This window comes from Paramacrobiotus metropolitanus, unplaced genomic scaffold (assembly GCF_019649055.1).
Source record: "Paramacrobiotus metropolitanus isolate TYO unplaced genomic scaffold, Prichtersi_v1.0 Parri_scaffold0000151, whole genome shotgun sequence".
NCBI classification, from domain to species: domain Eukaryota; kingdom Metazoa; phylum Tardigrada; class Eutardigrada; order Parachela; family Macrobiotidae; genus Paramacrobiotus; species Paramacrobiotus metropolitanus.
The window spans coordinates 114,195-136,324 of record NW_026570371.1 but is presented as its reverse complement, the minus strand read 5'-3'; the positions used below and the strand labels follow the sequence as shown (position 1 = coordinate 136,324).

The following is a 22,130-nucleotide window of genomic DNA, read 5'->3' as shown; positions in this document are numbered from 1 at the left end:
TTGATCGCGCGACTCTTGGGGTGTCGAAAAATTATCGACTGGTATATGGCAACGAACTGTCATATGACTATTTGCCACAAAAACAAAAACCAAATGTCCCGCGACGACCTGTCGCGTAGCCATTTCAGTATCTCAAATCCGATTCATCATATTAAACAGCCGCTTGTTTTACTTTCAGCTTTCACTTTCAGGTTTATACTGCATAATAATATCAGAAACATTCATAAGGATAATTTAATTTTTGAGACTGAAGTCTAACAGAAACGATAGAGTAGCAGTTATGTTTCCTCGTGTCGTGTCGTTTCATCGAGAATGGACAGTGACCGTATACTCGTACAACATAAAGGTATTCAGGGTTAGACAAGAACGTGCATAAAAAATCATCACAGTTCTAATATTCCAATAATAAACAGAAGAAATTCCAGTCTGTATTGTGTTAGTTATATTTGCACATAAATTAAACAAACATGAAAATCCAGGACTACAATTACAAGTAGCTAACAAAAGACTCGCATCACAACACTCGGAATAAACGACCAGACACTGAAATTGACAAATCATTCTTATACGTAAATCTCTTCAAAACAATAAGCTGTAGTCAGCACTGAAATGTGAAACCCATAAATACAGTTAGTAATACTATCACTAAATTATCCACTCTGAACTGTCTGTGTATCAACGAGGAAACACAAGAGCAAATGGGGCTAAGCATCGACCCTGAAATAAAAAAATACGTACAAACAAATCACACCATTAAACTATTAATAAAAAATTCCTGAATTACGAATTCAAAACGGATCGGCTAATAAAAACAGCAATTACTTACGGTAATACACTCATTCCGAAGCGCCCATCACGCAACTAAAGCCATCCGAAACCAGCTCGAAAAAACTGTGCCGAAAAGAAGCGCGATAATAGTGCCCACATCGTGATCTTCCTCAACGATCCCAATTTAGGTATGCTGGATAGCTCCCTCAGTTGCGCAATGTTTTCGTCACTGAATCGCGTTTCTCCAAACTGAACTTTCCTCATTATCTGCAACACACAGCCCAACATGGAAAGGTAAATATTTTAAAATCATTACTCATAATATAATTAGGTAAGTGTATTTTATTGACCTGTGGCACAAGTTTTTATGCACAAACTGAAAACATCACAATTTCTAATAACATAACTGCATTACGTTGTAAGAGAGAAAACAAACAAATGCATTAGCAACCGCATCAAAAAAGTAATATCAGAAAGTCAAGCGTTACACAAATGCTCATTACGTATTCAAATTATAAACAATAAGATAAAATAAAAAACCCAAGCACACTGAATTTAAAAACGTCCAGAAATAAAAAGCAAAAAAGTAAGTATGATACTGATTAATAGTACTTACACCTAATAAAAAGCTGAATTGCGATAAGCGGACAAACAACCCATAAAAAATAATAGGAAAAAATAATTTTTTACCTGCAGAACCGCTTCCCGATACATTTCCGAGTTCCAGTCCATCTGCAGGCGCAGCTCCAACTGTCCCACAATCGCCTCCTCCATCGCGGGACACCATTGATCCAAACCCAACAACATGGCCACCTTATTTTTCGGCTGCAGAATTACCCGGGGCACCTGCAGCGCTGTCGACTCGGAATACCACATCTCCATGTCATTCAGCACCACCTTCTGACACACCTCCGCCCACCGACTCGTCAACTCCACCTCCGCCGTCTCATCCCACGAGATATTCCCCCAGTTCCCGAACAGATCCGCCCCGCACATCAGCCCCCCGGACAGGACCACGAGCGGCACACGCAGTCCCTGCATTGTCAGCAGATCAATGATGGTCGACAGGGAATCGGTTAGGACGCGATCCAACGCGGGCCGCTGCACCGCCCGCCCTCCGGTGATCACCAGGCACTTCGTAAAAGCCGACACCATCCGGAAGATGGCCGTGGCTAAGGGACGGTAGCCGAGCGCGGCTGTGTAGCCGAGGGTCTCCCAAATCGATGTGGACGTAGAGATGGGGGGAGGTGAGGAGGTCGTTCCAGGCGTGGCAGACGCGACGGCAGGTCATCTGCTCGTCGACGTTGAGATGGGAGAAGATCTCGCTCATGCTCATCATGTCAAGCATCGTGATGGGCGGATCGATATCGTCGTCTTCGCTGATGAGAGATAAAGAAGACGGAGGCCGGCTTATCATTTGTTGATCTTCGGGAGATTGCTGATATCCATGTGGAGAAGAACGATTCTCCGCGGCTGCACATTTCGCCTTCATACGACGGAGAGTATCCGTCTAAACAGAATAGAAAATAGAAGCACAAATACAGAGTCGAATGAATATACGGATTACGGCGTAAACTGTAAAACAGAGACCTCTAATAACCAGGACTTCAGCAGTACAATACTAAAATTTTTAAAGTAACATCTTCGGTTACCCTCTTTCGTCTACACAGTGCGCTTACTGTATGTTCTGATAAAAGTTGCAAGGATTAACTGATTAATACAGAGGTTCACAAAAATGAAATCACAAATGAAGTTGAGACCGATTGTGAAAACTTTAGAAGCATGTAACGGGAAAATAGTAACAGCAGAACAAAACTGTTCCTACACTATGAAGTTTTGCTGTTATTTTAGTAAGGCTACTTATTGGGTTATTCGAATCAACAAATGATTAAAGAGATTACGTATTACATCAGAGAGAACATCACGTATTTTAGTAAATGGTTGCGCATATTAAAAACACTGTGCATGTGCTTTGTGCGGAACGACACAGCGGAATTTACAGACACTGTTTTAAAAAAAATGATATTTAACTGAATTTAGTTGTCTTGACTCCTATAGTTAAGGACAAATCTATCTCTAAAATACTTAGTAATATTAGAATGTGTATGTTTCAAACTATTTATCGTAATGATTCAAAATATTCACTGGATATTCCAATAAACGAATCCGCTTAGGTTTTACGACGCATTTTACGGAATAATGTTTTGAAATAATTCCATAAAATTATTCCGCAAAATTCGGAAACCGATAAATTGACAAAGGCGTGCGTTTAACGGTTTACGTAATGGATAAAATTAACAGCCTGAATACAAGCCATACGTACACATATGAACAACCGATAATATTTATACAGGCACAATACAGCAGATTACAACATTCATGCAACAGCATTACATAAACACAGCCACCAGTTCGCCACACTTACAATCTGTGAGGTCCGCAGTTCATCCCAGCTTTCCGACAGATACTCCAGCGTCCACTTCTCCGTATCCAACGTCACCACCCGCGTATCCGTCATCTCTTCCCACAGCTCCACAAACTCCTCCACCCCCGCCACCCCCACGTCACGGGGACTCTTAATGGGCAGCCTCACCCGATATTTCTGGATTTCCGCCACACAGCCCTTGTTGGTCACCCGCGGGGGACTAGGCTTCTGCGAGCGCCGTCGCACCCGTCCCACTTCCAGCACGCGGCGAATGCTCTTCCCTTCACACTCAATGTCCACGACGGCGTACGTCGCCAGGGACCCCCCGGCCAGCAGGGTGGAGGGGTACCAGCACCAGGGATCCGTCGGGGACAGGCGCATCAAAGATTCCACGGGGAGTCCCGTGTGGTAGGATCCCGTGCGCTGCACCTGCCCCAGGAAGGCGGCGAAGATGGTATGCGAGAAGATGATATGGGCGGTGAAGGGGATGAATTCCGCATCGTGGCCGGGGTAGTGGAAATCGACGATGAAGCCCTGGTAGGGTAGCAGATCGCGCACGATACCGCGACGGATGCGGCCGTGCTCTTCGTCGTCGAACACGTCGATCGCGCACCAGCGCTTCACGGCCCTCGCGCCCATCAAGCTAATAGTAGCATAATTTATGGTTTAAATTATTAATTTATAACATAGAAAAAATGCATAAGATAAGTGTAATAAGTCATGGAAAAACAGCTGACAAGAAGTGGAAAAAGTATTTTGGAAAGCAGCTGCAAAAGCTTGCTCGTTGCACGTTGCACTGTTTACACTTTACAGCTTACGCTGGCTGAAATCTAGGGTTGCCTGGCAGTTGACATTGACAATGTGGCCAGGGAAAAGCCAAGTAACGCACAGCGCGAGGCGATGGTGTCCTACGAGGCTAATGCTTGGCCTCGTGTGCCGCATTGCTGTACCGCTACGTTTAAAAATCTTCTTTCAGACTTCCTTTTCGGATCATTCGTTTAAGAATTTTCCGGCAGGCGGTGGGGTTGCCACTGCGACAGAGAGTGTTTAGCACCCGAGACCATATGGCTCTGTTGTGTAGAATTTGTAAGGGTAGTCTTTTTTGTAGAAGCAGTAGTTTAGCCATATGTGTCCTGTCAAGGACGATTTTCGGGTTGGGTGTTTCGATATAAATGAGGCCGCTTTTAAAGTTCTCTGACGAAATGATTTTGGATTGGAAGTTATCGGATGGGGAGGTAGGTATTTGCTGGTGATCGGTGGTTTTGTGAAGTATAGTGTAATGTGGGTATATAAAAGGAAATCGGAGTGCGGTGGAAATTTAGTTGGTTAAGGGAAGTTGTGAGAAGTTTGTTGTCTGGATTGTGTTGTAAGATCTTATTTGATAGTTTGATAGTAAAGGTTGTTGTAGTAAGGTGGAGAGTGATTTGGAGTGCCTGGGAAGAGGTGTTTGAAGGGAATTTGGCAGATCTGTGACAAGTAAGGAATATTTGTTTATAGTGAAATTTTTTTTAATTATTGTTAATTTTTTAATGTATTTTGTTTCTTAAGTTAAATAGATTAAGAGATATTAAGGAATAAATAGAGTATTGGTTGGCTTTTGACTTTATGGCAGTGTGGTTTAAAAGGAAAGTTTTAAGGAGGTTAGTCAATATTTTCTTGCAATTTTATTCAGTATATCTGTATATTCAGATGTTTGGTGTGTAGATGGCACTAGATGCTGTTGAGAGTACGTTTATAAAGTAGGAAAACTAGGTGTGCATTGGCAGACCGGAGCGCAGCAGCTTTTCGCTTGTGTGAAAGATAAATAATTTTTAACGTGCTACCAGTAGCACTTTTAGTACTTAACATTATCAATAATTTAACCTACAAATATAACGAGCTAGGAACATTTTCGTAATGACCTTTGGTAACAACCTTTCGTAACGAACACAGATACATTTTTGCATTGGCGCTGAACTTAGAAGACTTTCGGTACGATTTCAGAAAGGAAATTGATTTGATTTTACGAAAGATTTTTTTAAATGTTATATCATCATTCAGTTTCAGACTGTCAAAAAAAGTTGGAAATGAGTGATTTGGATAGGCGGAAGTTAAAATGAAATTATCTTAAGGTATAGTGAGTTGATTAATAGGGTGGTAGAAATAATATTTATGTTAATAAATGATGAAAGATATTATGTAAGAAAAGGAAAATAAGGAATATATGAAGGAAAATATAAAATATATTACGGAAAATATGGAAAAGGATATTGTGGTTAAATATAGAAAGAATAAGTGGCATTATTGGAAATTTATTTGGCATTATGGAGCTATGTTGTGCAGATATTGTAGTTGATAAAATCAAATTGAAGAAACAGGTGGATGTAGTGTTCCGTATGGTTTATTGTATAGTATATGGTGCGTATAATGTGCTGTAAAGTTGACTGGTTTTATGGTTTGAATCTGGGTATATTATGGAGTAAATATAGTTACGGATGAATGATTATTTGTGTGGGAATAAGATATTTTGAAGAAACAGGTGGGTGTAACGATCCGTATGATGTGAAGTCTGTTGTATTTAGGGATTTTTATTTTACTAAAGCTGGTAAATATTTTGAAGAATCAGGTGGGTGTAATGTTCCGTATCATTCAGTATTTTAGGGTATTTTGATCCGTTTTGAGATTGGCAAGTGAAGCTGGAGTTATGAGAGACAGGTGGGTGCAATGTTCCGTTTAGAGGTTTACAAATGTTTTTTATTGTAGATTAAAATCGGAAAAATTTGGAGAACATGATTTTCATTCCGATTTTTGTTCAGGTTGTTTGGTTGTATGTTGGAGTTGTTTTTGTATACATGCCATTTCAGGTGTATGGTCATTATTGGTAAGAGTTTTATTTTAATTTGATTGTGCAAAAATTTTTATTTGCTGGTTTTTTATGGTATTGAAAGGAAAGTGGGGGACAAGAATTTGGGTAAGTTATACAATGATGGAAAAAAGAGGTGTTAAGCGAAAGTGTGAAAAGAGTAAGAAACCTAAGAAACCTTAGAAACAGATAAAAGAACAAATATGTGACAGTTAATATCTTAATAAAATTATGGTTAATTATTATTCTTGACTGAGCCGAAACCATCGGAAGTTACATTTGTCTACAAGCCAATAACTGTAATTACGATAGTCATGAAGCATAAGGTCATAATTTATATTATAAGTTCTTTTGTTATTATAGTTGCAAATCGTTGACGACAGTGGTGTTGTGGATGTTGTGGGATATAATCAAATTCAACAGCAATTATTTGGACATTCAGCTGCTGCGCATCAAAGCGGATTGATTGGGATTCACGATTTCTCAGCTATGAATAACAAAAGTTATAATTTTTAATTTTTATAAAATATTCATATAGGGTCGGAGCAAAGAAACAATCAGCATAACGTATATGGAAGAAAAAAAGCCAGGTATAACCTTTTTTACGAGAATAAATTAATTATTAATATTCCAAATTAATAATGAATTTTTATTTTGATAGACGAAATTCCAGGAAGTGCTATGGATATTGTTGTCACTGACGACAATACAACCGTACTGCAGCTTGAATCCAGCAAACGATCTTTTGGTAAGAATCTAAATATAATTATTAATTTAAAATTTATTTTTCTAAATTTATTTATTTACCATTTATTTGCTTATACAGGAACTCCGAAGAAACGAAATAAATGAATGGAATAGCATGAACCGTTGCTTTTACTTTGAGATGGACCAATCGTTTCCATTTTTATTGTTGTTATTTGAGCGATTCATCAATTTATTACCGCTATTATACCATTTTTTCTAAGTGCATTATAGTTATCTGTGGTATTATTATCTGACAGTGGTGGTGCGGTATTATTATCTATGTGATGTAGTTATGTTGAATTACTCGTTTAATACTTGAAAAGTTTGTATCTTAGTATTTTGTTATTTTGTATTGGTTTTGTAGTAATTAACTTTTAAAGTCACCAATAAATAAAGGACGAAATAAATAAGGCAATTTCTTTGTTTTCAAGTTTGAGTAGATCATAATATTTTATAAATATGCGACCTACTGAGTCCAAGTAACAACTTACTGGTAGCTGAGAACCTTTAATAATTATCATGGTACGAGTACAAAATATGCATCAGAACAAAACGGCCTTAACGAAAAGAACAGTTGTATTATGCTATCCTGATCGGGAATCATACCGATTACACAAACCGAAAGTCAGCTGATGTGTGGTAACAATAAGTGAAAATAAAATTAAAAATTAAGATGTGTAAATTTAAAATATGCGTCCAACTGCGGCCAACCAGCATTTACTGCCAGCTGGTAGGACGTAGTATTTAGAGTCAGGTGTGTGTTATAAATATGCGCCCAATTGCGCCCAACCAACAGTTACTGCCAGCTCGTAGGAGGTAGCAGTTAGAGTCAGGTGTGTGTTATAAGTATGCGCCCAACTGCGCCCAACCAACACTTACTGCCAGCTCGTAGGAGGTGGGATTTAGAGTCCGGTGTACGTTATAAATATGCTCAGTTAGTTTATGTATGTTATAAACTAACTGAGCTGCGTCTCTATCAGAGTCCTACGCACAACCATACTTCCAACTTCATTAACCATTCTTCTTCATTAACCAACATCCAATCAATTATACAAACACCAGGTGGCGCTTCTAACTCTTAAACCGCCTGCCACTTGGCCGCCTCCCCCGAGGTGGCCGCCCGTTAGGTGTTTTGGATTGAGAAGCCTACAAGAAATGTTTGCAAGTGTTGGTTGCTCAGCAGGGAACACATCATTGAACGGACGCGAGCTCCAAAACCACTGGAAAATGGTCAGACACATTTTATGCTCTTAACGAAGGCTTAACTGCAGCATTTCGCTGCGCTCGATGCAAATAAATTAAAGTAAGCGGTCATTATTTGTGAAGCAAAATGCGAACACAAGCTGGAGCGAGTCTTGAAAGAATAAGTACTGAAGCACATGAAGATTTAAGCATGCAGGACTCTCATATAATTGTAAGGGTACAACTACAGCTAGTAGAAGGATTTCCGGGAGCCGATTCCGCTACCCTACAGTGTAGATCTTTAAGAAATAAATGTTTTGAGAATTCAGGAAATTTTGTTGTTAATACGATAAAGTCGCGGTATGAATTTGTGTAGCTCGTTACATTGAAGATTTCTTAGATTGCTTATCCGGTAAGCGTTCAGTATGAGATGATAATAGGAGTATTCATTATAATTATGCTTGTAAGTTTTCAATGCAGCCAGTTTAATAATCTCCGTTCTGTATTCATTGTTTGCCGGTATTCGATACAGTAATTATACCGTAATACTGCAACATTTTTCGGAACCATTACATTTTACTTATTCACTTGTTAAAACATCGTTGGTTTCTCTTTGTTTTTGTGTACCAACGTAATTATACGTTCCTCTATCAAGTGCAACCGTACAGGCGATTAATCTTAGTAATGTCAATCTTGGAGAAATCGATGCGCTGTCCCAAGACTACTTTCGGTCCTCCTTTCGGAATAATGGTCATGACGTTTTTGTCCTTAGCGAATGCATAGGCACCTAAAAAGCAAGCAGTACACGTACCTTGTAAAACCTTTCTCTCAATAAGAACTGCAAGCTTTTCATCGATACCAAAGTACTTGGTTTTTCAGTTTCTTGTAGTGAAATAAAAGCTTACTGTAATGCATAACTGATTCCACATCATACGGTTGGTCCAGAATAGTTGCATCTTCCCACCCATGAACGACAAAATTGTTCATTTTACCGTCTTCAACGTTGTCTTCGTTGATTGTTACGAAGCGATCACGATCTGGTCGGCTTTGCTCGTGCCAGAATCTGCAAATCTTCAGGCTTAGGAACGAACAAATTTGTGATGATGCAAATTACGTGCGTCATGCATACATAACAAAACTAATGTAATAAAAACTGCATATATAAATTTTTACGTAACGAGTAAAGGTCATTATGAAAGTAAAGCTGTACTTCTATAATAGTTCTATTAGATGCGAACGTACCCAACGGCATGCAAAATCTCGTGAAGAATGGTACCGCGTGACATACACCCTGGTGATTGAAGATTGAGTTGCTGTGCTCCTCGTCCAAGGCGGCCAACGTATGACCAGCATCTACGGATGATGAGTAAGGGTCAAATGAGTAACCTCCGGTCAACCGATCAAACGTCACTTGCTCATTCAGCATTATAATTTTAATAGATTTGAAATGTCACAAAATAAGTATAGATAGAGAAAGAAGCAGCTATTGCGGATGTACATAAAATAATCAATGACAAAATGGAAGAACGTATATTGCAACAGACATTACTGTTCTGCAGAACTTGCCCGGAATTTTCCCGCGTAATGTAAATGTAATCATCCATCCATGCAGGTCGATCAGGCAAATCGGGCAAGGGAACAAGCCGAATGCAGGTCTTCCTGTGATATTCGGCAATTCCCTGCAAGTAAGTATTTATTTATATTAATTAATCCTTCCTTCGTTTTAAAATTAATAGCGTAGAAATACTGCAGTCAGTGCAGCGCAAACATGAAGCACAGTACAGGTTTTCCATTCAAAATTATTAATTTTACCATTAGGGAGTTCGTTAACGTATCAACTAATGGTCATGGTAATTCCTGCTTGTACTCTGTATTACCCAGTGGGGTTTTAAATTCAGTGTGCGGCCTAGTAATGCATTAATTACCTCTTCAATCTTATACCGCTCTTCTAAATCGAAATCATCACTGATTACATAAGGGATGGTGCGGTATTTCCATAAATAGTTATCGTCGACTCGTCCATTGCGCGCTACCTGTATCGAATAATTTTTTTTATTACCCGGCATGCACCGCAAAATTCTTTGGTTAAAGTGCGGCTAGCGTTCCGCCATTCAGAAAAAATTCTCTACATCGAAACTGTTGGCGAATCCTTTAATGTCCCCTTCAAGCAAATCTGAAAACAAATCACAAATGGACGTTCATAACATCTAGCCGCATCGTCAGTCAAAGAATCCGAAGTACAAAATAAACGCACGACCATAGTAATTTATTATTAATTAGCTACAAAAGTTGTTGCACTGTTATTCGTTCTTTAACGGGTAATAGAAACTTTACATCAACCATGGAGGCATTATCGCTAATATCTACCGTCGTTGTATTCGCTTCCACTGCCTTCCTGTTCGCGGACCGGCTAATAATGAAGGAAACGTAAACAAACTTTTAAAAATATGGTTGTTTGGTTTGTTTAATTTTACGATAGAGCATACCAGTGCATGGTTTCCACTCCACGGAACGATCGCACCAAGTAGAAGCACCCAGTACAATTGCATTTTCACTGCGGGTCGCCTGTAATCTCAAACTTAATGTCTGTACTCGTATTCCGGGTTGAAAAACGATAGTTGATTTTCCAAAAACGTGTCTTATGCAAAATAGTAAGGCAGCAGTTCTGTACTCGTGATCGCTCCGCGTGCGTTCTTACCCGTCACTCAACAGCGACTCCAATCAACTACCGTTCAACAGGCGCAGTTTCCCGACAGAGTAAGAGTACTATTTGTTATGGGAAAATTATTTAGTGTACGCCTTTTGTTCTTATTATCTTATCGCGATGACATTTGTAATTAACAATAAAATATCAGCGGTTTGATAAGCAGCGTTAAACTGCACCACTTGTTTAAGAATTCAGATATGTACCGACAGACAGTACCGTACAAACACTAACGTGCAATACGGTGATTTGAGCAAATGGCGACAACTGCAAGTTGCAACTGAATAAAACAGCCATAAAATACATAAGAACAAAATTTTTGTGCATCGTTTTTTGGGGGTCCCGTTATGCATCTACTAACATATTACTGAAAGCAGGCGCAAAAGGAAACCTTTTTCAGGAAATCGCGTTTGAGTGACATCAGAGGAGAAAATACACTTTGACAAAGAGATCCAGCGCTTTACACGTAAAAATATCGGTAATTAATATTTTTTATTGACTTCTTCATAAGTTGGCGGAAAATCAGAATCGCTTTTTTCGGTCACAGTCGTTAGCATATTTCTCGGTTCATAAACCATAAAGGTAGTGGACGGTGCGGCTTCTCGGGGATACGGCAGTGAAGCGGCAGGATACGGCAATTGTGGCAAGCGATTGCTTGGCGTGAAAGCGGTCATCTCGTGTTCCGGGGCAGACGCGGGTGCGCTGTAACCACCCGGTGTCACCCCGGGTTGTACAGGCGGCTCACGCTCTTGTTTGGCAAACGCCCCAGATCCTTTCTCATGCACAAAGAGCTGTGTAATCAGCACGACGACATCCATAATCGCCATCAGCATTCCACAGCCCATACCCGCTGGACCAGCGAGGGAACCGTATCCGTCTACGCTGCCCTCCATAGCCATACCGCTGTGAATGACACTGCCGATGCTGACAAACAAAGTGATTATCAACGCCCATGTCCAGCCGCGAAAGTACTTCTTCCAGCGCTCTGATTGGACGGTGTCCAGACGGCTATGCGCCATCTGTACAATGCACGATCGGATGTAGCCAACGATTCCGACGAGAGCAAGAAACAGCGTCCAACCGGTTAACAGGGCAAACCCTTCCAGAACGTTCGATTCATTATCTTCACCCATTGCTGCAGTACATAAAAAAGATGGTCAATTCATCAATTTCGACTTACTATGACTCGATTCTTTGTCCGCTTTTCTTGAAATTTATAAGCGCAGGCTTATCTGGTGTATACTGAGTGGTGCCGAATAAAGCAAATGAAAAAAGGTAAAAAACCGAGTTGATAATAGTCATTTCTAAGTTGTCCGGAAAGCCTCCAATATGTACCTGACTAGCTGTTACTGGCTCTATGTTTACTTCAGCATTAGGACAAACGGGACGTGCCTTTATGGTCAGTACACAACTACTGTACTACAAAATACTATAACGACGGAATTTGAGAATTGCGGTACGTACTTACCTGCTGTGATAATCAAAACAACAAGGATGGATAGCCCCAGGGTTAACTGTGACAATGCCATAAATCCAGCCAAGCGCCGGTTGTACATTGGCTCATTCGTAACCGGAAACCAAACGTATCCACTGCCCATGTCGTGTAGTAACCGGATAGCCGCTTGTAAGTTAGATCTGATATCTCAAAACTGAGCGTAAGCAATCGGTTCTTGCTACAGTACTGTTGTAACTTTACAAGGAAATGCTACTTTTACAAAGGGCCTAAGGAATTTTCGTAAATCCGAATTGCTACCAAATACTCGTCTGCATTTGCAGATTTGTTAAAGTGTGGAAAGAGTCTAGACTCAATACCACAATGTACGACTATGTACGTTTTGATTCCTGCTTTCGACGCTTGACTTGAATAGTCACGTCTACATTGGTGCTACAGTAGCACTGCTACTTTGTATTCACGCAGTACAGTTCAAGGTGCTGTTAAAATACAATATACATAAACCCCTTATGTACGCGATAAGCTGATAATTTGTTTTTGTTTGCTAATGTAATGGTCAATACAGTTAGCAGTTGCATTAACAAGCGAGCAAGTAATCATTTCTATACCCAATTGTTAATTGTTACAGTATCAGCATATAATTATTTTATATACACGAGTACTTCTATAATATTAGTTTTGTGTATTCGTTAAAAACATACACGTCAAGACGATTTGATTGCAGCCATTGAAACCGTATGTGGTTGACTGCGCGCGTTATACTATCAACTCTTCATGAGACTTCATCCTAAATTTCGATGATAGCGCAAACGGAAATTAACTTTCAGTATGATTATTATCGTGGTAGGAGGACTCGCCTGTTTCCAGAAAAATCATTTTTTCCGGTTAATAAGTTTACGTTCTATTCAGTTTCCACCGGGAACCAATCCGCTTCTTTGCAGGAAACTGCGATTATTACTAGGATTAGCCCAAACAGGTCAACGAATAATGCGCCGCGGTCAGCGGACATGTGGGAATCGTAGTTGAACGGTAACAGAAACTAAAATCTGCGCGTGCAAAACTCGATTCGTGCACCAGTATTACAGGAAGTGCGAGGTCTCAGCTCGGTGCACGAGCATATGTTGTAGACTTCTTAACTGTGTGCTTTTTAATAACAATTGACTTGAGTAGAGGTATGCATGCTTATAATGACCTGAGGTCTGATACCTAGTTACCCGCACTTGGGCAGCATCAATGTGCAGTATTAGCAAAGCGCGGTACGTTTGTACAATTTGTAACTCAGCTGATATTATTATGTATTTCTGTATCTCAAAGTTAATAAAAGAAATGTCAATCACGGGACTGGCAGTGACAGAATGACGATAATTTTGTCCCTTGAAGGACCACGCTGTTATAAGAGGTACCCTCATAGGCACTCGTTCCCACCCCATATATGTACTACATAGTACATGCACCCCTTTTCACCCTGTTTATCACTGGCACTCTTTATAAATTAAAAAGCATTCATTAAATTATAATTATTTAAAATATTAACTACAATAAAGGCTTATTGGAATTGTTTACTCCCAAAATGATTTGATAGTACAGTACTTGTACAGTGTACACATAAAACGCTATGCTAGCTAGTCTGTATAGCGTTTTGTGTGTACAAGATGCTATACCATCTTTTCTTTCAAAAGAAAAATTTGTCCTTGAGTGGTTTTCAAATGCAACGGCAAACTCAAAAATTGTTGCAGTCATGTTTGTTTCGCACAGAAATGTTAGGATAACGTAATGTCCATTGGTCGTCTTGTGTCCATCTGCACTTCCTCAGTTCGCCGGCTGTCACTGCTTTCACTAATGCTAGTGATCACTGCGGAGAAGGAAGGACCGCACAATGGACGAGCAACTCCCTCGATAAGACGGCGTCGATACTGGCGTTCGGTGAACAGGTAAATATAGAAATTCAACGAATAACCCATGTAAGTAACCACATCGATAATTGGATGCGCAAATCAATTCACACTTTCGTCGTCAATGTAAGGAAAGCTAGTGTGGGCCACTGTGTAATCACGGTTATTCGCGTAGGCTTTTGCACACAGGTCAAAAAATTTTAGGGTATGCGTGACGAGATACAGTAGTTGCTCAGCAGGATGATGTTGATTGTGTGCTGTGACTTGTTGTCCGAAGTGGTCCCGGATGCTGCCCTGTTAACTTTCTGTAAGCGGCGCATCTTTCCAAATTTGGACCGTTGTTGGCACACCTGGAATACAATCAGGATCACACTGGGAACCAGGATCAGCAAAAAAGTCAGGGTGCGAACCGCAGGCTGCCAATAATACAGATAATATGAAAAATTAGGTAATATTGTTCAGCAAAAAACACAGTTTCGTTTTGACTTAAGTTTTGTAATCAATAGTCTCAAACCTAGTATAAATTGATCATGACTCTAAGATTGCAGTAGGCGCGGTCACAGGTTTCGTACGTGTACATACGCCTGATTAACAATAAGTGTCATTCCACATGTCCGGAAACAATAATGACCGAATTTGATCTAGCCGAGGAACAGTTCAGAAGTGTTTGCAGTGGTATAAAGGGTGGCCTTGGTATTCTGTAGATGCGACCTGTACCTTACAAACGCGTTTTCGCAGTTTCTTGTGATAATACATAGTCAAAAGTTTATGTACATAAGCTTGCACTCGTAAATACAGAGTAGAGAATGCCAAAAGTGTTATTAGGAAGCATTCGGAAATGGAAGTAACCGTGCATGCTGAATTTGTTGATAAACACGAATTTGCTAAACGATTGATAATGTACCGGGTCATGCGGCAAAAGTGGGCGGTTGTTCTAGTCGCCGTTCTTTTCTGCTTTAGCTAGCCACGTACCTACTATTGCCTTATTATGCACTGCGTCCCATGGCAGAATCCATCCTGGAGGTTTCAAAACAAACTCTACAGGATCCATGTACCCGGAGAAAGAGCAGCAGTATGCCTTTACGACATCGAACGCATAACATGATAGCGATAAAACGAGCAGAACGACAATGGTAACGCGCGCTGCCGATACTCGTTGCAGAAATCGGAACCGGAAAGGACTCAAAATGACAAGCAGGCGTTCCCATGAGAACACAACAAGAATCCTGAAATTTTAATGGTGCTAGTGGACAGAAATAGGTGCATTGTTAAATTGCTAAACAGCCAGGATCTCACCAGTCGGAAACACTCATCGAAGTATCCGTAAACCATGCATGGACGCAACAGCTCTGTGCTGGTTAACCGAAAATCAATACTCATTTCTGGTTTCGACAAAAAATCTGGCAAACTGAGCCATCTGCAAGGAACAATGCTTCAACTCTGCGTACGAACAATTAAGATAAATAATAAACGCTCTGCTGACGATAATACACATTTTTAATCATATAAATTGTTTTAAAGATATATAGTTTGATTTATTTGCTGCTGGGTTTTAATAACTCACACTGCTATCAAATCAGAAATGGCAGTTCCAACCAGATAGTGGCATGCCGATGTCTTCCATTCTGGCACACTCCGCATGAGGACCATCAGATTTAGGGCGTTGCCCACTGTACACAGGATCAGCAGGCAGAAGTACAATAGATTGCTTGACAAGCCACAAAACCATTTTGCCTTTGACTGTCACTATAACGACCTTCCATGAATGGTAGTGGAAAGCCAGCTGTAGAGTTGCCTTCATGGCCTCCGCTGAACATACCACGGCTGCTATCGTTGATACTCGTATTAATTTTGCATTGCGGTACGGTAGCATTGTCCATCGTAAAACCGGCAGCGTATAATATCACAAGTTTCGATGCAACAATTAGCCAAACATTTTCCCAAAGTTCGTGGCCAAAAGTGAGATGATTAGTCAGGCAACTTCATTTTACATACAAAACTCTGAAATTTCTCCAGGTGTCTATAGCTAGTGGCTGCAGTTTGCAAGAAATTTGCCTTTGAATGCTTCGGAGAAGTTTTATCCCTGTGGCTAGGTAATTAATGTCTTTATTAATTAATTGCTCATTAATATGCAATCCGCCTGTGATTCCGCTTTGTCAAAAACAATACAACAACCGCCTGTTAATCAGTTTTGTTCATGCCTGTTATTGGGTACCAGCTACCAAGTACTAATACTGTACTTGCACTGCCACCTGCTTATTAATGATCTAGAGATTTTTTAATGATGACACATCAATGACACGAGAACTCGTATCATTACAGAACTTGTATCCGTACTAGTACGATTATCGGCTAAGGGCAAAAGGCAAGTATGAGAGCGTAAAATTAATGGTGGTGGTCTGTGGTACGGTTATGTACAATGCTTAAAGCAACCTGCAAGTAACGAGATCGCTAACGACGATCAAATTCCTAAGCTGGTTTTGGAAATTTTCATTAAACTAGGCAAAATAAGCGACAAATTGTTCCGACACATAAACATTAGGTGCGGTACAAACCAGCCCTGCAATGTGCCGTTAATCTTGCAGGGTCCACTCTAGCTTATTATGGTTTATTGTCCCCTAAAGCGGGGCGGCTGTGCCCTCTGCGAGTACTTAGGTTTACTAGGTTACAGTCACAGAAAAGAAAAAAGGCAGAGTGGTAGAAATTAGAGGCTACTACTCGTACAGATAGGTAGCTAGCTAGTAGCTGCTAGCAAGAAAACAGATTTACAACAACCGAAAGAAATAAGCACAGGCACTTTAATTTTCTGAGGAAGATTAAGCAGAGCAAATGATTGAGCTGTCTTAATTATTGATAAGAGATTACCAACAACCATCGGTTCGCATCCAAAACATACAAAGAATGTACTTATACCAATCATGTAACAAAGGTGTTATGAAAATAACAACCAGAACTATTATAATTCAAAATTAGTACCGCTATCGCTAACATTACCGTTAAATTTCGTTACCAGCACCAATGCAACTGAAGCCATTATCCTATCGGTACCGGTACCAGTACCGTTAACGGATAAATGAAGTTACCAATCCGTAACTACTAATGCAACACTTTTCCGGCCAGGAATATCGATGCTCGTTCCATAAATTTCCTTGTCGCCAAGTGCCGGTTGTACATTGGCTCATTTGTAACTGGAAACCAAACGTACCTATCCACTGCCCATGTCGTGTAGTAATTGGATAGCCTCTTGTACAGACAAGCGCTTGCACTGATATCGCACACCGCAACCTGCTAACCCCCTTCTTCACAAAAGGAATACTGCTTTTGCACAAGTACTAAAGGATTTTGGTGAAACTGGAATCTTCTTTACGATTACGAATACTTTGCGCTTACAGATCGTTAAAACGTGGATGAAGAGTCTAGAGTAGACTCTAGAGGCACAATGACGTTTTGGTTTTTGCTTTTGTCTTGAGGACTCATGTTTGTAGTGACTTTCTCAAGATTCGATGGTTTTACCGTACAATTGTATTCGCGCAATACAGCTCATGGTGCTGTTAAAATGGCTTAACGCGATAAGCTGATAATTCATTTCTGATTATTGGTGTCCAATAGAATGGTCAGTACAAATGCGTTAACATTGTTACTTAACAAGCACGTGAGTAATCATTTCCATACGCATTTGTTAATAATTGCAACATTAGCAAAGTAAACACTAAAGTTCTCTAATATGTATTCTTTACGCGTTAAAAATATACATGTTAAGACAGCTCGATTGCACACAGATTGTAGAACGTTTTTCGGCTGTTGGCAGCCATTATGGCTCGACTAGGTTACACTTGCAGAATAATTTGGTAGAACAAGAAAAATGGAAACAGTAGATGCGCGCATTTTATCATCACCTGTCCAACTTGAAGCTCGCTGATATGGGGTAGCGCGTAACGGAAATTAGCTGTCAGTATCATTATCATCATGGCAGGACGCACCTGTTTCCAAAAGCAGCTTATTTTTCCGGGAACTGAGTTTACGTTCGACCTTTAAAGTGCTTAAACTCACGTCAGAATTAATAGCTGACGTTATGCGGCACATAATTTTTGAAGGAAGGATCTTTGGTCTGATGAACAACATTGTAGAAGTACTTACAATGGACTTCAAAATTTTGTTACATTCGGTCCGGGACCGAATGACCAATAGAAATAAATGGCCAAGACCAAATGACCAATAAACTGGAAACGCGCAGTATTTGAACACTTGCTGTTTGCGCATTTTCAACAAAACCATCCACCGATATCTCAAACGAAGAAAAAATTTTATGAATTTTGATACGAAACAAGTTAGTTTTTATGGGATCTGACAGAAAACCGACGCATCTAAAGTTTCTCGTAGACAGAGCATACGTTTTCTGTGTGAAAACTGAAACCAAACCGTGGATTCAAATGCTATGCTTTGTCTACGAGAAACTTTAGATGCGTCGATTTTCTGTCAGATCCCATAAAAGCTAACGTGTTCGGTATCAAAATTCATAAAATTTTTTTCTCTTTCGTTTGAGATATCGGTGGATGGTTTTCGTTGGGAAATGCGTGAGGTGCAAGTGTTTGAACTCAACAGGCCGATGGCCGATGGCCGAAGGCCGATGGCCAGCCCGGAACTTGGCTGATTGAGTACAGATAAATAGCTGGTTGCGCGCGTTTTGTGAGTGTAACAAAATTTTGAAGTCCATTGTAACAGTTAACGGTTTAAAGGAGTTAGCACGCAATCTATGACAAGTCGTACATCTTCAATTGGCGTAAAAAACATACTTTCTTGGCTATGAACCACGTTATACATATCTGGATCACGAAAGGTCAACTTTAAATTGCAAATTTACGCAGAAGCGAACTACCATGTAATTACGAAAAGAAGGTTATCGACTCTTCTTTTCGAACTAAGAAAAGCCAATATTTCCATAGGAGATCAAAGATTGAGAGGTAAACGGCTATTACATTATTACATAAACGGTAAACGGTTATTACATAAACGGCTATTACATTTTTACCTTCTAGCAAATATCTGCATAAAACGACGACAAATCGGGTTCTCTTTTTTCCGTCACAGTCGATAGCGCATTTTGTTGCTCAGAAGCCAAAACCCTGGGCGGCTCTGCAGCTTGTGGACGATTCGGTTGGGGCGGGACATTCAGGTCTTCCTTAGCCGTTACAGAAATGGTCCTTTCATTTCCTCCAACACGCGCTTTGTTAGAACCACCTGGGCCCACAGTGTCAAGATCTGCAGCCCGTCGTGCTGTGATCGCACAGAATCTGATATGTACAACAAGTATGCAACCCTCTATAAAGAACAAAGCAATACCGCATGCGATTGCGGTTACACCGGCCAGTGGGCCGTATGGAAATCCTCGCAGGCTGACGGTGTCTTCGTCGGCCATGCCTCCGTGGAACGTACTCCCTGCGCCGGCGATAATGGCAGTTACGAGCACGACAGTGTAGTTATGGAAATAAGCCCTCCAGCGCTGTGATTGTTTGGGGGACAGGATATCTTGTGTCGCCGCCACTTGTCGTGCTGTTTGACATAACCGGTTAGCCCGATAATGCCAGCCAGCAGAATCCAAGCGGTCAGAGCGGCAAAGGTTTCCACGATTTCAAAGCCACTAGGAACGCCGTTTTGCGACCCAGTTACTGCAATATTTAAAGATTATTTAATTTTTATAACCCTATTCTGCTTCGGTCAAGACGTAAGGGGAAAGCATTTGGTACGACCGTTTCAATTTTCAAATTTCTTAAATTTACGGAAAGCCTGTAATTAACCAGTAAAACCTTTAGTAGCCTTTAGTACCATGGAATAGATAGAAATAATTGAAATTATACATGGTTTTGATGCACTCTGGGGTAGTTTGCCAAGCATTCTTTCACCATGCACGTCATACACGTAATTCTACAGAGCCGTCCGCTGGGAGAAAGCTGTCAGCGCATACAATATATTGTCGTCAAGTTAAAGTTATGTGCTGCAGCAGTCTTACCTATTATTGAGCACATTAGAACAAGTAAACAGATTCCCAGACAGGACTGTGTCCAGGCCAAAAATCCAGCCAAGCGACGGTTGTACTTCGGTTCACTTTCCTCCGGGAACCAAACCGCATTTTTGCAGCAGTCAGCGATTGTTACTAGGATTAAACCAAGCAAATCAGCGAATAATGCGCCGTTAGCGGACATCTGGAATTTAGTTTATCTATAATTAAAACCAAAATCAGCCGGCGTGAAACTGGATTCGTGTATCGGTACTACAGAATGTACAAGATCCGAACCAAGTGCAGGAGCTTATGTAGACGAGTATTATCCTTTTCTTGTTCATGCTTTTTATGCAACTGACTTGAATACGCATGTTATAATGACCTGAGGTCTGACACGCTGTTTAATAATCACACTAGTACAGCATCATGCTGATAACACTTACTGCTAATATCGTGCTTTGCTAATATTGCAATGATCGTGCAGTTTTAGCAAACCGCGGTATGTTTGTACAATTTGTAACTTAGGTTTACTCAGGTGATATGATTGTTTGTATTTTCTCAGAGTTAATAAAGGAAATGTGAATCACGGAACCTACAGTGACAGAATGACGTTAATTTCGTTCTCTAGAGGAACCACTTTGGACGTTATAATATTATCTGGATTACAAATATTGGATACTATACACTAATATACACACAAAACGCTTCCTTTTTTCCCAAAAGGTATTTGTCCTTGCGTGGTTCTTAAATAAAAAGGAAACTCAGAAATTGTTGCAGGTAATGCACAAAGGCACATTCAGGGCCGTTTGGTATCCATTGCCCGTCTTGTGTCCAATCACTGTCCATTGCACTTCTTCGGTTCACCGGCTGTCACTGCTTTCGCTAGCAAATATTGCGAGGAAGCATGGACCACACGCTGGACGAGCCACGAAATGGATGTATAAAACGGCTCGACAGACGTTCGGCTAACAGCAAATGTAGAAATGTGTAAAACCGTGGTGACGTGCATTATACCGTCATGCGATCAAATGTAAAAACCGTGGTGACGCACATTACACCGTCACCTGTCCAACCTGACGTTCGCTGATGGCGCATTAGAGATTAATTAACTGTCAGTATCATTATCGTCATGGGAATCGTGGCATGACGCGGCTGTTTCCAAGAACAGTGTATATTTCCGGTAACTGCTGCATCCATGTTCTACAATAATTTTAAAATCTTTTAACCACTTCAGTATTAACAGCTGAGTTTACACTGCGCATACGATTTATCAAGGAAGGATCTTTGCTCTGATGAACAAGATTCAAGTTCTTAAGGGTATAAAAGATGTGTTCGAAATATTTTTCCACAGTTTATTTCAAGTAGTTCCGCTATAAAAGACGTGAGAAATGCGATTTAATCCAGTTTCTAATTATGCGCCACATTACACATTTCTGGATTGGCAGCTTAACAAATAAGATTTAAGCAAAAGCAAACCCGCTTTGAGCAGAGGGTTGTCTACTATTCTTTTCAAACAAAGAAAAACCTATATTTCCATAAGAGATCATAAACCTGAGGTCAACGTTTCGGCCGCTGTTAAATCTATTCTCTAGCAAATATCTGCATAAAACGGCGGCGAATCGGGCTTTCTTTTTTCCATCACAGTCGCTAGCACACTTTGTTGCTTAAAAGCCAAAACTTTGGGCGGATCGGTAGCTTCAGGATAGTTCGGTTGTGTCGGGAAATTCTTGTCGTCCTTAGTCGTTGGAGAGGGTGTCATTTCATATCCTCCAACACGCGATTTGTTAGAGCCACCTATGGGCTCCACAAGGTCAGGATCTGCAGTCCATTGTGGCAGCAGTTTTGTGATCACACAGATATGTACAACAAGTAAGATAAGCTCTGCAAAAAAGAGTATAATTCCGCATCCGATTGCGGAAACAGAGGCCAGTGGGCCATATGGATATCCTCGCAGACTGACAGTGCCTTCATAGCCCATGCCTCCGTGGAACGTACTCCCTGCGCTGGCGACAACGGCAGTTACGAGCAAGACAATGTAACTGTGGAAAAAAGCCCTCCAGCGCTGTAATTGTTTGGGGGAAAGGGTATCTTGTGCCTCTTGTCGTGCTGCGACATATCC

General features: G+C 40.6%; 3 protein-coding genes and 1 long non-coding RNA gene across 7 annotated transcripts; 1 reads left to right on the top strand and 3 right to left on the bottom strand.

The window, feature by feature from the left end:
* Window positions 1-377: 377 nt before the first annotated feature.
* Window positions 378-4,003, bottom strand: LOC129599618 (uncharacterized). Its single transcript, XM_055497898.1, has 4 exons — window positions 3,194-4,003; window positions 1,459-2,278; window positions 827-1,035; window positions 378-717 (listed from the first exon to the last, which is right to left on the bottom strand). The coding sequence occupies exons 1-2, from the start codon at window positions 3,830-3,832 to the stop codon at window positions 1,820-1,822; spliced, it is 1,098 nt and encodes a 365-aa protein (XP_055353873.1). The 5' UTR covers window positions 3,833-4,003; the 3' UTR covers window positions 378-717; window positions 827-1,035; window positions 1,459-1,819.
* Window positions 3,137-7,197, top strand: LOC129599619 (uncharacterized). 4 transcript variants are annotated; one of them, XR_008691940.1, is made up of 6 exons: window positions 3,137-4,669; window positions 5,240-5,304; window positions 5,826-6,143; window positions 6,399-6,625; window positions 6,697-6,783; window positions 6,862-7,197. It is a non-coding gene; the product is annotated as an uncharacterized LOC129599619 (long non-coding RNA). The 4 variants fall into 4 exon arrangements; XR_008691941.1 differs by lacking the exon at window positions 5,240-5,304 and having other exon boundaries at window positions 5,834-6,143; XR_008691939.1 differs by lacking the exon at window positions 5,240-5,304.
* Window positions 7,198-8,432: 1,235 nt separating this feature from the next.
* LOC129599639 (zinc metalloproteinase nas-4-like) lies at window positions 8,433-10,701 on the bottom strand. The gene is made up of 8 exons (XM_055497930.1): window positions 10,451-10,701; window positions 10,332-10,374; window positions 10,094-10,137; window positions 9,890-9,997; window positions 9,531-9,643; window positions 9,207-9,317; window positions 8,870-9,027; window positions 8,433-8,751 (listed from the first exon to the last, which is right to left on the bottom strand). The coding sequence occupies exons 1-8, from the start codon at window positions 10,511-10,513 to the stop codon at window positions 8,615-8,617; spliced, it is 777 nt and encodes a 258-aa protein (XP_055353905.1). The 5' UTR covers window positions 10,514-10,701; the 3' UTR covers window positions 8,433-8,614.
* Window positions 10,702-10,918: 217 nt separating this feature from the next.
* LOC129599644 (uncharacterized) lies at window positions 10,919-12,547 on the bottom strand. The gene is made up of 2 exons (XM_055497934.1): window positions 12,137-12,547; window positions 10,919-11,803 (listed from the first exon to the last, which is right to left on the bottom strand). Exons 1-2 carry the CDS (start codon window positions 12,264-12,266, stop codon window positions 11,151-11,153), a joined length of 783 nt encoding a protein of 260 aa, XP_055353909.1. The 5' UTR covers window positions 12,267-12,547; the 3' UTR covers window positions 10,919-11,150.
* Between the last annotated feature and the right edge of the window lie 9,583 nt (window positions 12,548-22,130).

What these genes read in the sequence shown, in the direction of transcription:
- LOC129599618 (XM_055497898.1), bottom strand. Translation starts at nt 3,832, where the DNA reads ATGGGCGCGAGGGCCGTGAAGCGCTGGTGCGCGATCGACGTGTTCGAC. An exon ending in AACTGCGGACCTCACAGATT is followed by an intron (nt 2,279 to 3,193) that starts GTAAGTGTGGCG and finishes TATTCTGTTTAG; the next exon opens with ACGGATACTCTCCGTCGTAT.
- LOC129599639 (XM_055497930.1), bottom strand. Translation starts at nt 10,513, where the DNA reads ATGCAATTGTACTGGGTGCTTCTACTTGGTGCGATCGTTCCGTGGAGT. An exon ending in GATTCGCCAACAGTTTCGAT is followed by an intron (nt 9,998 to 10,093) that starts GTAGAGAATTTT and finishes TATTCGATACAG; the next exon opens with GTAGCGCGCAATGGACGAGT. An exon ending in AGCGGTATAAGATTGAAGAG is followed by an intron (nt 9,644 to 9,889) that starts GTAATTAATGCA and finishes ACTTACTTGCAG; the next exon opens with GGAATTGCCGAATATCACAG.
- LOC129599644 (XM_055497934.1), bottom strand. Translation starts at nt 12,266, where the DNA reads ATGGGCAGTGGATACGTTTGGTTTCCGGTTACGAATGAGCCAATGTAC. An exon ending in TGTTTTGATTATCACAGCAG is followed by an intron (nt 11,804 to 12,136) that starts GTAAGTACGTAC and finishes TATGTACTGCAG; the next exon opens with CAATGGGTGAAGATAATGAA.